General features: G+C 51.3%; 3 protein-coding genes across 3 annotated transcripts; 2 read left to right on the top strand and 1 right to left on the bottom strand.

The window, feature by feature from the left end:
• Positions 1 to 395: 395 nt before the first annotated feature.
• KD926_002867 (ubiquitin-binding serine/threonine protein kinase VPS15) lies at positions 396 to 5426 on the bottom strand (the record flags this gene model as incomplete). The annotated part of the gene is made up of 3 exons (XM_053094437.1): positions 396 to 4953; positions 5018 to 5138; positions 5213 to 5426. The coding sequence occupies 3 exons, from the start codon at positions 5424 to 5426 to the stop codon at positions 396 to 398; spliced, it is 4893 nt and encodes a 1630-aa protein (XP_052950784.1).
• A 922-nt stretch (positions 5427 to 6348) lies between these two features.
• Positions 6349 to 9842, top strand: KD926_002866 (uncharacterized protein; the record flags this gene model as incomplete). Its single annotated transcript, XM_053094435.1, has 14 exons — positions 6349 to 6476; positions 6553 to 6690; positions 6752 to 7306; positions 7369 to 7649; positions 7783 to 7862; positions 7910 to 7979; positions 8055 to 8116; positions 8234 to 8359; positions 8507 to 8521; positions 8632 to 8660; positions 9004 to 9079; positions 9143 to 9198; positions 9243 to 9306; positions 9384 to 9842. 14 exons carry the CDS (start codon positions 6349 to 6351, stop codon positions 9840 to 9842), a joined length of 2139 nt encoding a protein of 712 aa, XP_052950783.1.
• A 2071-nt stretch (positions 9843 to 11913) lies between these two features.
• Positions 11914 to 13218, top strand: KD926_002865 (putative C2H2 finger domain protein (Ezf); the record flags this gene model as incomplete). Its single annotated transcript, XM_053094434.1, has 3 exons — positions 11914 to 12879; positions 12942 to 13015; positions 13080 to 13218. The coding sequence occupies 3 exons, from the start codon at positions 11914 to 11916 to the stop codon at positions 13216 to 13218; spliced, it is 1179 nt and encodes a 392-aa protein (XP_052950782.1).
• Positions 13219 to 13573: the final 355 nt, after the last annotated feature.

The raw sequence follows: 13573 nt of genomic DNA, 5'->3' as shown, positions 1-13573 counted from the left end.
CATACATATATACATGTACGATAAACTTCCATGTCAGTGCTCACCTAGCCTGCAGGGTAGTGTCCTGTGCTGTGTGCTGGACGCGTTGTGCAGACAGACCCTTAGGTTTATTTCCTAATTGCCTACATATCTGCCTCTTTATTGGCTCTGCGTAGATGCTGTGATAGGGAGGTATTGCTTGTTCGCGTGAGTGGGGGGCTAGGCTATGTAGTGTATACCTCTTGGACAAGGTCATTTGCTTGAAAACCTCCATAATCTATGTGTTGTGCCATACTAGGAAAGCTTGTTGTTAGTCAATGCTAAGGGGAGAACTAAGTGTGATATCAATATCATAGAAAAATATTCATATCTATCGTGATTAACTGAAATGACAGACTGCATCCCAAACCCCAAAATTATTGAAAAACATAAACCATCCCAGCGCGGTCGACACTGACGACCATCCCGTACGGCGACCGCAGCACTGCAACATCCTGGATGAAGTCCAAGTGACTCTTCAAGAGTTGCTGCTGCTGCAGGCTGATCACCGTACTGCGTGGTAATCGCCCACTGCCAGCCTTCCGACTGGCGGCTCCCTTCCCGCCCCCCCCAGTCGTAGGTGTCGAGGGAGTCGCAGCAGCAGCGGTAGCAGAACTGGGGAGATGCTCGGTGGTCATGAGGAGAGACGGGCCGGGCTGCGCAACGTCGTAACGTGGTTTGCCGGTCGCCACTCCGTCGGTGACGGCGTCTAGGCCGCTGACGATCGACGAGAGTTCCGGTCGTGCCAGGTCCCAGAATCGGATCTTTCGATCGCTTCCCCCGGAAATGACGAACCCGCAGCGTGTGCTATTGTCCTTGCCGTCATCCGGGGAGTCGAATCCCACGGCGAAGGTGCAGATGCCTGCCGGCGTGCCGGGCGGGGACGGCTTGGAGGCTTGCTCAACGGCGGCTGAACCGGGCCCGTCGATGGCAAACCGACTCAACATGCCTTCCGGTCGGTCGCTTTCGACTTGCCAGGCTTCGTATTCCTTGACGGTCGACCAGCCTAGCCCGGGTTTTCCGGGGGGATTGCCACCTTGAGGGTTGTGATGACCTCCGTTCACAGCGGAGCTGACACCGCCAACGCCGGGTGAGTCCGCGCGGTATACCTCGCGACAGCGGATCTTCTCAATGTCCCATACCGTGATCTCGTTGCCGTGGCTGCCACTGCTGGACACGCAAACCCATCGCCCGCGTCCCTTGGTCGGGTGGACCTGGAGCCGGTGGATGGTGGTCGATCCAGGAAGACCCCACGCCTTCAATTGTACTCGGAAGCGAAGGTCCCAGAGATCGAGGATCCCGTGGGTGGTGCCAATGAGCAGCCAGTTGTGCTTTCGGTCGCAGCAGAATGTGGTCGGCGTTCCGTGGTGGACTGGATTTTGAAGCGAGAACATAGGAAGCATGGTTTTCATGTCCAGCGCGAGAATTCGGCAGGTGTTTGTTGCGATAAGGAGGATTGACTGGGCATCCACCCGGAAGTGTTCCATCCACAAGGCATACTCCGAAGTTCCATCGTCGGCGACTGGTAGTTGATACTCCCGCACGAGCTGCAGCTTCCCGTACCGAATGTTGTCATTCACGTTGTGATAGTCGACTTTAACGACGTGAATGCTTCCATCCGTCGCACCACTGACAAAGGTGTGTGTATTCTCCACAAACGTCAGCGTCTTTACCTTGGCTTCGGTCGAATGGCGATAGGTTTGGCGAGACCTCGGCGTCAGATTTTTCTCTAAACGGGTTGAGTCCCAGATCTTCACCGTACCATCGTCCGAGCCAGTCACGAAGAATGCGTGATCTGGGGCGACGATCACTCGGTTCACAGAGCCGCTGTGTTCCCCGAAAATGGCGACAAGCCCTCCCGTAGGTTTCCATACTTTGTTGAGATCGTTTTCATTGGCCTTTTTGATTGGACGCCGGGGATTTATCTCTTTAACGTAGGGCCCGAGATCGAAAAGGTCCGTAGGATAGTTCTCGGCGAACACCGAATCTAACATTTTGAGAATGGAAGGGTCATTCCCGTTGTAGGAATGGTTCGCATGATACTTTTGAGGCTGGTTGCCGGATGCTTTCTGGTCATGCTGAGCAGCAGAAGGGGTAGGTGGCTCCGATGCTTCTCTTTGGGCCGGCACGTCAACTTTGCCGAACGCATTCGCCGAGCTTGTGCCCGTCTCTGCATATGCCTTCGCGGAGTAGTCTTTGCGGTTGAGCAGGCTCATAGCGCTAGATTTCCTCTGTACGCCGGCGGCTAGATTCTTGATCATTGGGTTCTCGGCGTCGGTGGGTGTCGAGGAGCTATTTTGTCCTGGACTTTCCCTGCCGCCCCCGGACGCTCTCCGCTCAGTGTCCAAACTAGGTGGTGACAGGGGTCGAGAGCTGGGTGCACCACTTGGTGATGATGCTAGCGGCGACGATGCGGCGGAGTGTTCCGTGGCCCGGACAATATCCAAAGCATGTTGTCGTGAAGCTCCCGACTCCCGCTGCAGTTGGCTTCTCGTCCGCAAGTGTTTTCGACGACTGCTTGGTGCCCTATCTATGGTGGTTGAAGCGTCAAGGAGGGCATCCGTGATGGTATGCCTACGCTCGTCGGGCCGACTCGATTCGTTTCTGGCCTGGGCGTAGTCATCTTTGCGTGGCCTAATGTTCTGGGTCTTGTCAAAGAAAACCGTCTGTGGAGTAACCCCAAGTTGTGTCAAAGCGACGACGTTGTTCAGGGGAGAAATTGTAGTATCAGCATGCTTTGTGTGACGCTGCGATACTTTCCTGATGTACTCTCTGAGAACAACAAACTTGAACTCGTCCTCTGTGTTCATCCCCATATTTCGCAGCCGAGATATCCACTGCTCATCTTCCTCATTCCGAGGCTGCGCACTCAATGAAAAGCCCGAGAGTTTCTGCCCACTACGCGAGGGCAAGCCATCGGATGAGCCTAGAGTGAACATGCCATCGGAAGCCGCTGACTTCCAGAACACTCCCTTATCCGCTTTTGTTGCCCAGACCAAGGCCAATTCATACACACTCCGTGAAAGTGGTCTTTTAAGTACGTCGAGCAGCTCAATCTTGGAAAAGTTCCATGAGTTCACCTTGATGTAAGGCCGTACAAGTGGCGTCAGAACACAGAGCTTGTCGGGAAGAGATAGATACTTGGTCGAATTAGTGACCAAAGACGCGGCTGCGTCCCGGATCCAAAGGTTAGGGTGAACCAAATACCGGACGATGGTGTTAAGCAAATCCCAAATGGTAGACCGTTGGAAAAGACCGAGGTTAGCCATCGCAGCCAAGGATCGAATTACTTTTTCCACAACGAACTCCTCGGGGTCAGCCATGGATTGAACCACCAAGGGTAGAATGTAGTGCTCCAAACTCGTGCTCCCCACGTACGCCGCCACACCCACTACCGCCTCAAAGAAGGCGCATTTCAAGATCCAGTCGCGGTCGTTCAAGTAGGTGTTCAGGTGGCTCAAAATCACCTCATTAGTTTTGGCGTTACCAAAGAACACACATAAACTGGACACCGATCCGAGGAAGGCTCGACGAACAGAAGAATCACTGTCAGTCAAGAGAGCTTTCGTGTGCGCTTCGAAATACTCCAGAAGGTCGACTCGCGCAACGTCGTAGAGATTGTGATATGTGGCATCTTCTGTCCATCTGGGTTCACTGCCTGCTGGTATCAGATCCGGTAGACGAGTGTCGGAGCGCAATGCTTGGATCATATCCAAAAACCGAAGTGACGACTGCGCAAGGGACGCAATACACGATGCGTAGGCGGCGCGGACCAGAGTGCTGGGGTTCGAATTCGCGCTTGGGACGAATGGTTGAAGTCTGGGGAAGATGTATTCGGAGAAAAGGTAAGCGTTAACTGGAGAGACTACTTGAACCATTTCGAGTAGCTGTGCTAGAGTGCGGATGGCAGCGACTTTCACTGAATCCGTGCGATCGTTAAGAAGGATCATTATGTAAGGAAGTATACGGTCCAACTTTGCTTCGTCCGACAATCTCTCAGCGAAGGCCAGAAGAATGTCACAGGCTTTGATCCGAGCCGACGCCTTGGATGTGTTGCGCAGATTCGACACAACAACAGTCAGGAAGATCAAAACGCCATCGTCTGCTGGCGCCTGAGATGTCAACACCTGGTGCCTGTAATTGGGCAGGTCAAGGTGGACAGGAAAGGTGGTGCCGGTGAGTCTGGCGGTGGATTGACCGAAATTGTTGCTGGCGGCCTTGGGCGAAGAGTCGAGGAAATAGGATATCTTGTCAAAATCGTAAAAGACCCGCTCGATCCTATCATCGGCTTCACCCCTGCTGGCCGACTCCGCGTCAACCTGGGTTCTCCCCTCAGAGGGGTCGGTCATGAGCGACATGTATTGGTGAAGAAAGCTGTAGAAATACTCCGGAAACGCCTTCGCCTTCCAGAAATTCAGATACTCTTCCGCCGAGTATCTCGACTCTGGCTCGAGTTGAATCATATGGAGAATCATGGCTCGTATTTCCGGGTCTTCCACCTTCATCAACTGGCTGTGCTCTGGGCTGTACTCGCCTTTCCGATATTTGTAAATCTGGCTCAGAGTGAAGATCGGTGCCTCTAAGAACAGCTCCGCAATCACGCAGCCAGCGCTGAAAATGTCCATGGCCCAATTGACATTCCGATTCCCTGGCTCTTCGCCGGCTTCCAGAAATCGCTCTGGCGCCAGATAGCAGGTTCGTCGTCCGGATGTGTCGAAGTAGAAATAGAAGTCGGCCGGATTGTCTTCCGGGAGAAAGGTCGGTTTGAAAGATGAAGAGAAATCCGAAAGATACAGCCAGTTCCAGGAAGTGACCAAGACATTCTCCGTCTTGATGTCCCCGTGGAACACATCCAACGAGTGACAATCGCGCAAAGCACACAGTAGCTGGAAAGCAATCCATTTCTTTTCAATATCTTCGGGGAAAGGGCGGGTGCTGCTTACGTTAGCACGTTCGAGACATGACGTGGATTCAAAAGAAGCCCAAGAAAAGCACCTACCTCATGCGGTCGTAAAGGGAACTGTGGATGTACTGGCGAACGAGGTAACCGCCCGTACTGGTTTCCAACACCCTCTGATGGCTTAACGCGTTGGGTACATTAGAAAGTAACTCGCGCTCCCCTAAATTCAAAAGTTAGCATAATTCGGCCCCACAAGTCTTTGTACGTTCGAGTAATCAACACAGGCAAACCTACTAAGTATGACTTTGACGTATGGCTCCAGCTTCATGCTAGGATACGGCTTCATAATCACCTTCACAAAGACGAGACCATTTTGTCGCCTTGCTCGGATGCTCTTCATGAATCTGCCGCCGCCCATCGACTTCTCATACATCAGATCGGACAGCTCTGGAACATCGATCCCAGCCGAACCCGCCGAGAGGGTTGTAAGGGAGTAACCTTGACCCATGATGCCGAGGCGTCTTCATCTCACAGGGATTGAGGGGAAGGCCGGAGATATCCAGCAAAAACAGAAACTGGCAAGCTGGAATTCTGCCGATGCGCTCAGGCGAGCGACAAGAATGGGCCGAGTATTGCAAGTCAATTTAAGGTGAAGTCAAGTCGACGCGCTGGGGGGAAATGGCCGCTACGGGTCACATGATACGAGGTCCTACGGGGAAGGCGGTGAGTGGGCACACTCGTGACATGGATGCACCGATGCGGTTAGCGGAAACCCGCGATTAAACAAACCAATTGCTGGCAACTTACGGAGTACAGCTAACATTTTGAGAAGACAAATTAAACATGCGATAGAAGCTATGGTGGACGATTCCCCCCGGAAGGAATACCACAGGTCCATCATATGTCCAATGATGAATTTTCCCGGACTCATTCTCAGTCTTGAGAGCCTCGAACCCCCTGGCATTCCGGCTACTGATGTCACTAGGAGCTATCAGGCTTGGGGTGAACGTGCTGGAACCAATCAAAGCCCCGACTAGCTATCATGGGCATCGGTAGTCATCCGACGATTATGGATCCTACCCACTTCTGACACTCTTGCTGGATGCTTCACCGATACTCCTGTTTTGCCGACTCTTCACTCGTCAGTCGTCAAGTTCGACGTTGGTCATATCGTCGCCATTCACGTGGCGCGATCGCTGCCAAGACTCGCCTAATAAGCTCTCGAATGTCAGCCATTCTTGCGAGAAAAGCTTGTTCACCGACTGAGCATTTTAAAGCTCCCTAACCAGCCTCATCAAATCTCTGTCGGTGGCTGCTCATCCCTGAAATTTTCTTCTAACCCCGCCCTTTTGTTGTGCTTCATGGTAGCAAAGTCTTGATTCCTACGTCTAGCTGTCTTGGCTGTGAAGCCCAACCGTTAGGTACCCTACATGTCTTCTTCCATTAGGCCGGATTCTTCGACATCATCGATAGCGCCCGCCGACAATGGACATCAACTTGAGCCACCGATTATCGAAGACAATGAGCCGCTCGCCGACGTCGTTCGAAAGCTGTACAAGTAAATTCTCTCATGCACTCGTGGCTAACCGATAGATAATGTATACGATATCTGACACGTGTCGTGTGTCGTCTAGTTTCATAACCCTGGCCGTTTCCGATGTATCGTATACATTCGAGCAGCTGAGGTCTACTCCCCATGGTCAACATCTCAGACATCTGATTTACGCCTTGGCGGAGAACTCACATAATCCTTCCATAATCGCTGCTCTGATGTATGTTTTTCGCTCGTATTCTGTTTCGAGAAGATCAGTTCTGAACCGAATTTTTAAATAGGATCTTGAAATGGGAATTTGATAATACGACGGATGCCGATTGGGGCCTAAATGAAAGTCGCGGATATGCCTGCGAGTATGTTGCCTGGCAGTTTCTCTGCCACCTCGATCAACGAGAGACCATTGAGTTCTTGCTGGAGGAGCTTAAACTACACAACCCAAGTAGTGCCTCTCTGACCCAAGCGGAGCGAGGCACTGCAGGCTTTACAGGTCCCGTTGAAGAACACAGCAGACGAGAGAGCGAAACGATACCCTTACTCCAGAGCTCTTCATCGTCTGTGTATAACTTATTTGGGGGTCGGAGTCGCGTAGGAAGCGCCTTTTCTTTGGACAATCGAGGCTCGTATAGCTCCTCTCATGACGCACAAGAGTTGGAGAAGTTCTCTCTGTTCTTTGGCCTGAATGCATTAGAGATCGCCACCATCGCCCATGCAAAGACATTCCTGGGCCAGAAGGTGGTCCAGAGGGTCATAGACAACATATGGAAGGGGGAGATTGTATTTTGGGACACGCTGAGCGTACATTCGACCAAACGACCGCACTTCCTCGATAAACGGTATGACGGGCTGCATTCGTTCATGCAGTTAGTAGCCTGCTAACCTGTGTACCCCGATACAGAACGGCAGACCCATACTCACGTCTCAGGGTTCCGGTATACCGGAAAGCGTTCGAAGCTGCCTTCTTCGTATCTTTTCTTCTTCTGTACTATGCGGTTCTCGTCGAGAGGAAGTCGACGGGCATAGGGCTCTTCGAGACGCTAATGTACTTCTGGATCGCCGCATTTGCTTATGATGAGTTTAGTGGCATGGCCGACGCGGGCATGCTCTTCTACCAGATGGACTTCTGGAAAGTGTGGAACATGGGTATCATAGGCACCGGACTCGCTTTCGTCATTGCAAGTGAGTCATTCTGTAACATGCGAATCTGCCTTGTCAACGTTTCAGCTCTGTCCTGTCGGTCTGGATCTGGCACAGTGGTGTTGCCCCAGCTGAAAGTGACTTGAATCCATGAACTGATAGGGGGGATGTCCAGGGATTATCGGCCTGGCCCAGGAGAGTGATTACATCACGGACCTATCATTCGACATTCTGTCCCTGGAGGCACTGTTTCTGGTTCCACGGTGAGGATCCACATCATTTGAATCACTGTCAGGTCTTAGTTTCAGGATCTAACTGCGGTGGACAAGACTATGCTCGCTCGTGAGCCTGAACTCTTACTTTGGAAGCCTGGTATGTCGGACCCGCCGAACGCGCGCATGGGCGCACCGATTTCCAGAACGCCCCACTGACTGGTTCCTTGTGTAGATACCAGTTTTGAAGGAGATGGTATGGATAGACACTCTAGCACCTGGCCTACTGCGTTTGGCGTAGGATGGGGAGGGACGGTGAGGCTGATCGATACGACTAGACCAAGGCCTTTTTCCGGTTCATCCCCGTGGTAGTAGTGCTGTATATCGGTAAGTCCAGGGCCCTGATTGGGTTAGACCCCGGGCAAAGAGAAAGTGTCGGTGCCAACGGTGGGCAGGGTTCTTGACAACATTCACGATGCTGGCGCGCGACCGCCTTTCTCTCAGGCAAATGTCGTGGATTTTGGTGAAGGTGTTCTTTGGGTATGGCGGTGAAAACCCCCCGGCGTCGACCGCTCTTTGAACTAACGGTGCGAGGCAGATCGAACGTCTTGGGCTTCGTGCGTTGTTCCTAAACTTGGTGGAAAGCGTTCTTCAAAACTGATGGTGGCTGAATCGATTGGACATTAGGACATCGCTCAGGAAGTAAGTCCGACGCACTAAGCGGCTGTCATGCGGCCTGAATTGAAATTGTCAGGGGTTTGGCAAAATCGGTTGGCTCTCGCGTTAAGTTAACTAACACGCTAATTCCTTAGATTTCCCCAATCTTCGGCTACGGTTTAATGTGAGTTTTTTCTATACCTGCGCCACAGGAACTTTGGAAAAGTCGGTCGCATACTCTTTCGGTCACGTTCGACGACGCCAGTGGCGTTGGAAATACTGTGCCCAACGATTTGAATTACTTTTTTATTCAGTTGATTTTGATTTTCTATTTGGGTGGTCCTCGTGGGGTCGCCCGATCGTGCAAAGTGTGGTTGCCGACGAGGGTGACGGATGGGTTGCGAGACCCTGTAGGCGCCATGCCGCTGCCATACTCCATAGGGCATCCAACCCCACGGCACCTTGGCATTTGGAGCTTCGAATTACATCACAGAGAAATTGGAGAAACTGACAGCCATGATTTGCAGGTTAATCTTCGTCTCCATGACAAATCTACTTTTGATCTCTTCGTTGGTCAGTTTGATGAGTATGAGTCTAGAAGGGGTACGTTCCGTCCTTCCCGTGGATTGTCCCTTCAATCGGGCGTGTTGATTAATTCTCTGCTAGGTCATGGCACATGCCAGGGAAGAGTATCTCTTCCAGTTAGTAACCAGCCGGTTCATGTTCGTCTCTTTTGGGGTCCGTCGTCTAACTGGTGTGGAAATAGGCTGTCCATCTACGTGCTTGAAAGCAGTAACTCCCGCCGACTAACCTACTTCATGCCTCCCTTGGTCAGTTGAGACCCTAGTTTGTACCGTTTGTTTTGGGCTTGGCCACTGACCACTGCCTTTTATTCTTTCGCCGACAGAATCTCATCCCTCTTCTCTGTATCCGTCCTCTGCGGCTCTTCTTGTCTGCAGAGCGCATTCGTCGAGTGCGTATCATCCTCCTCCGAGCCACCCATCTCCCCTTTGTTGCGTTGATCTGGGCCTATGAATCTAGCCGCCGCTATGTTGCCCGGCGAAATAGTCATTTTCCCCCGACCGCGAGGACACGAGGAGGTAGCCGACCTACATCCTCGATACAGAGTGGTTTTGCTCTCTCCACGCACCGCGCCCCGCTCTATGCCTCCGCAACGGAGCGTTCGCTGGGTTCTGCGAGGCTCAGGGGCCGCACTAGTCCGGGTCAGCATCCCGAAGCGCGCGGGCTAGGCCCGGGGCAGGCCGGGCGTGTTGACACCGCGGATATGATCGACGAGGTGGAACGGTTGCGGACCCAGGTGGAGCGAGTGGCAGCTACGGTGGCCGTCCACCACCGGCGCCAATAAATGATAATTGTCATTCAGGGAGAGAATGTTCCTTTTGGGGAACCTCGCGCAGGGCCGACGGACCACTGCCACGAGTGCTACGCACACGCACCTGCTGCATAGCCGATGCCATAGCTAAAGATTTAGCGTGAGGACCGGTCCCTGACCAGTTCCCAAACGGGGAATCGTTCGAAATGAGCCCTGTTCGACAGAGGACTCGGGCGTGATGGCTTTTCTTTTTTCCTTTTCTTTTTCTATTTTTCCCTTTTTAGCTTTTCCGTTTGGATCCCGACTGATTTATTTTGGATTATCATTTTTTATTTTCATGATGTTATTTTCTATTTTATTCAATTTTTTTTTTCCAACCACGGGTTAACTTTTTTTTTCTTCTGGAATGCGGTGCTTGATAGGTGGGGGAATTGATATAAGGTGACGGTGATTAATAGACACGTACACAAATTAACGACCAGGGGTTCGTCCCGATGGGGCAGGAGGCCTCTTCCTGGTCTACTGTTTACTAAAGGTCGATGACCATGATCGAGATCCCTTGTCTCCCATCTGCGGCCCAGTCTAATCCTCCGGAATACAGACTGGAATCAAGCCCATTGTTCAGAGGGAGGGAAATGAATGGTGACGGAGAGACGTTTTTTGTTTGTTGGTCTGCAAGTTAGGGTTGGATATGTTCTCCCCCCCCTCTTTCTTCCATCGTCACAATTCTTCTTACCCCTCTCCCCTTTTTTCTTCCCGGATCATGCGGCTGTGTTTGCCAATCAGACCAGGCGACACGCACTGCTCATTTGCCAAGCAAGGTACCAGACTGTCGGGTCCAGCCTTGACCACTTCGAGCGGAGCCAGAAGCAGGAAAAAAAAGAGGAAAAGAAAAACATCTTCCGGCCGGCGGTGATCGGGGGAGCCAGGCGTCGCGGGTCCTTCCAAGTCCCTCCAGCTGCACCCCATCCATTCAATCTCTCCTGATGGACCACCCTGTCTGAATTTCCCATTGACCAAGTACTAGGTACTGCTCCTCCTGCTGGGTGTTGTCCACCCACCCTGTCGGTGATTCTCTTTTCTTTTTCCTTGTTTCTGTTATTTTTAATCCCCTGTCACTGGGGCTTTTCTCGGGTTCCCTCTGGCATTGCTGTTGGAATATTATTGATTGCGGTTATTAATAATTCTCGCTCTTATTTATTTTCACTTTTTTTATATTTTTTATTCTATTTTCTTTTTCTTTTTTTTTCTTTTCTTTTTTAATCGACTCGGGCAAATTCTATTAGGCCACAATGACGATGCTCATTCTCTCTCTTTCCCCCCTCCTTTTCCATCCCTGTTCGACCCCGGTACCGACGAAGACTTCTGACTTGACAGACTGATGGACTGGTAATTTGACCTGATCACACCCTTCCGGCGCTAAGTCATTGTGCATGCCGACTTTCTCTCTGTCGCGCCTATCTGGACGCTGCAGAGATGGCCTGCAGTCAACCCGGTCCGGCCCTCCAGCTAGACCTGCCACACCCCCCTTCACTTACTCATTCTGTGTTTCCCTCTTGCCCACCGCATTCATGCGTCTGCTTTCCTTCAATTCTGCCTTGCCTGACCCAGGCGTCAAGGTTGCTGCTCGTCTCTCTCCTGTGCCAGTGCGGCGGCACCGTCCCCTCCAATTGTTATTTGGCGTATTCTATCGATCCCATTTTCAGCCACGCTCCATGTTCGCCACTATTAATCTTTTCCAACGGTGCTGCTGTTGAGTCATTATATTTATCTTCTTATAAACCCTCGTGGTTTCCTTAGATCGTGGATATAGTTCGCTGCCTGCCTATATTTGGTTTCCCACGGGTGAGATTGAGAGAGAGAAAAAGTTCTCTTAGCTTGCGACAATAAGAACACCAGTTTGTCTTTTGCTACTTCGCTGTTCATTTTCTTCTAGTTTTTTGCATCTGAAATTCTTTTTCATCTTTCTTATAACCCCGCTTCTTTCTCTATTTATTCTCCTCTTTTTTCTATCTTTTTTTCTCGGGCTTATAATTTCTCTCGTTTCGTTGCCTCTCGAGCCGAGCCTCCTCCCTCTCATTTTCGCCGCTTGTGACACTAAAGAATGGACTGTACTTCTATGTCGTTTCCTTCCCCTCCCTCCCTCGTTCGCACACTGTCGGATGATCCAATGATGCTGGACACCTCTCCGGCTTACTCGTCGCCAATGCGGTCCGTCCATAATTATGTGCCTCACTCTCAGCCTCCCACGGGGCTAGGAATCTGCAACTGCGATATGGGCCCATCTGCTGAGCAGCTGAGGGTCTATACTGGATCATACCCGTCACCAACAACCGACTGGACTGACCAATTAATGCCTCCCGAGACCATTATCGATGCCGCGCTGGACGCTGGCCCATTTTCTCCTGCGACAAAATACGAGCCCTTTGGTGGTATTCCAGATGTGTCAGCCTCGCCCCTCAGTTTCTACGGTTCCCAGGCGTTGAGTGCGTCGCCAGAATACGGCGTCCCCATGGAAATTGCGGGACATCACGACATGCTCCGGAGTCAAAGTTCAGGAATATGGCCGAACGCAAACTACTACAACGCCTTCGATCCCTTCGAGAGACCGAGCAAGATTAAGGAAGAGCACAACGAACGCTGGGACCAGAGCCTTCTTCCGACTGCCACTGATGTCCCCATGACTTCAGCAGTGGCACCGATGCCGCAAACGATGATCAATAACGATGTATCCACTGATCACCAGCTGACTGGGAGCACCAGTGGCACGCTCGTTGAGGTAGATCCCAGTGTCGAAAGGCTCTCGAAACGCGGCCAAAGATCAGTGGCGCAGAGTAATCCATACGAGGTAATCTTGAAGTGGACCAAAAACCATGACGAAACATCTAATGACGATCCATCCAAGATCCCGTCTGCTAGTGGTCTGGAGTGTACCACTTGCGGCACTCGCTTTACTCGACGCTCAAACTGCCGTGAGCACATGAAGAAACACGACCCATCTCGAAGGAAGATGTACACCTGCGACACCTGCGAAAGACCATTTGGCAGGCGAACTGACCTCAGACGACATGTGGATAGTGCAAGTAGTCTATATCTGCGATTCAGAAAACACCAGCACTAACGAACCGCCAGATCCATCGTGGCATTCGGAAGTTTGCCTGCGATCTATGTGATCAGAAGTTCAGTCGACAAGACACGTTAACAAGGTATGTTAGGCATCTCAGATTATGGTCTTATTTGTTCATACGCTAACTTCAGCTCCTACAATAGACACCGAGCTGATTGCGAGAGACGAAAACGCAAAGCGGCGAAGGAATCTAATCGCGCGAAGAACGACCCTGCCCCGCATTCCCTCTCGACGACCGACATTCACGATATCAAGATGGAACGATTTACTCCAGAGATGTGATCTCACCATCGGGCCTTTACATTCGAACGAAATATTCCAAACACGACATAAGACCCACGACCAGTTTTATGGCTGCGTTGATCGCAGATATGGTCCTCGAGGTTTAACGAATGTGCTTTTTTCTTTACCATATTTTTCTTTGATTTTGCGAGTTATCAGTAACGGCTAGTGATGTATACCTTGAACGAAAACCATTGTACTTGACGGATGGGAGGCGGCTTTTGTCTTTTTATATATCAGCACTGTTCTGCGATTGTGTTTTGGTTTTGCACATTTTGGACGAGTCGTTAGATCCCGCATTGAAGCGCTTGGGCGCTAATAGAAATTAGGCTTTAATGCATGGCTGGTCCATGCT

The sequence above is a fragment of the Aspergillus affinis genome (assembly GCF_023601865.1).
Source record: "Aspergillus affinis strain CMG 70 chromosome Unknown NODE_163_length_65872_cov_85_306938, whole genome shotgun sequence".
In the NCBI taxonomy this organism is placed as follows: Eukaryota; Fungi; Ascomycota; class Eurotiomycetes; order Eurotiales; family Aspergillaceae; genus Aspergillus; species Aspergillus affinis.
Note: the sequence above shows the minus strand (reverse complement) of the source record. Positions and strands in the feature narration are given on the sequence as shown.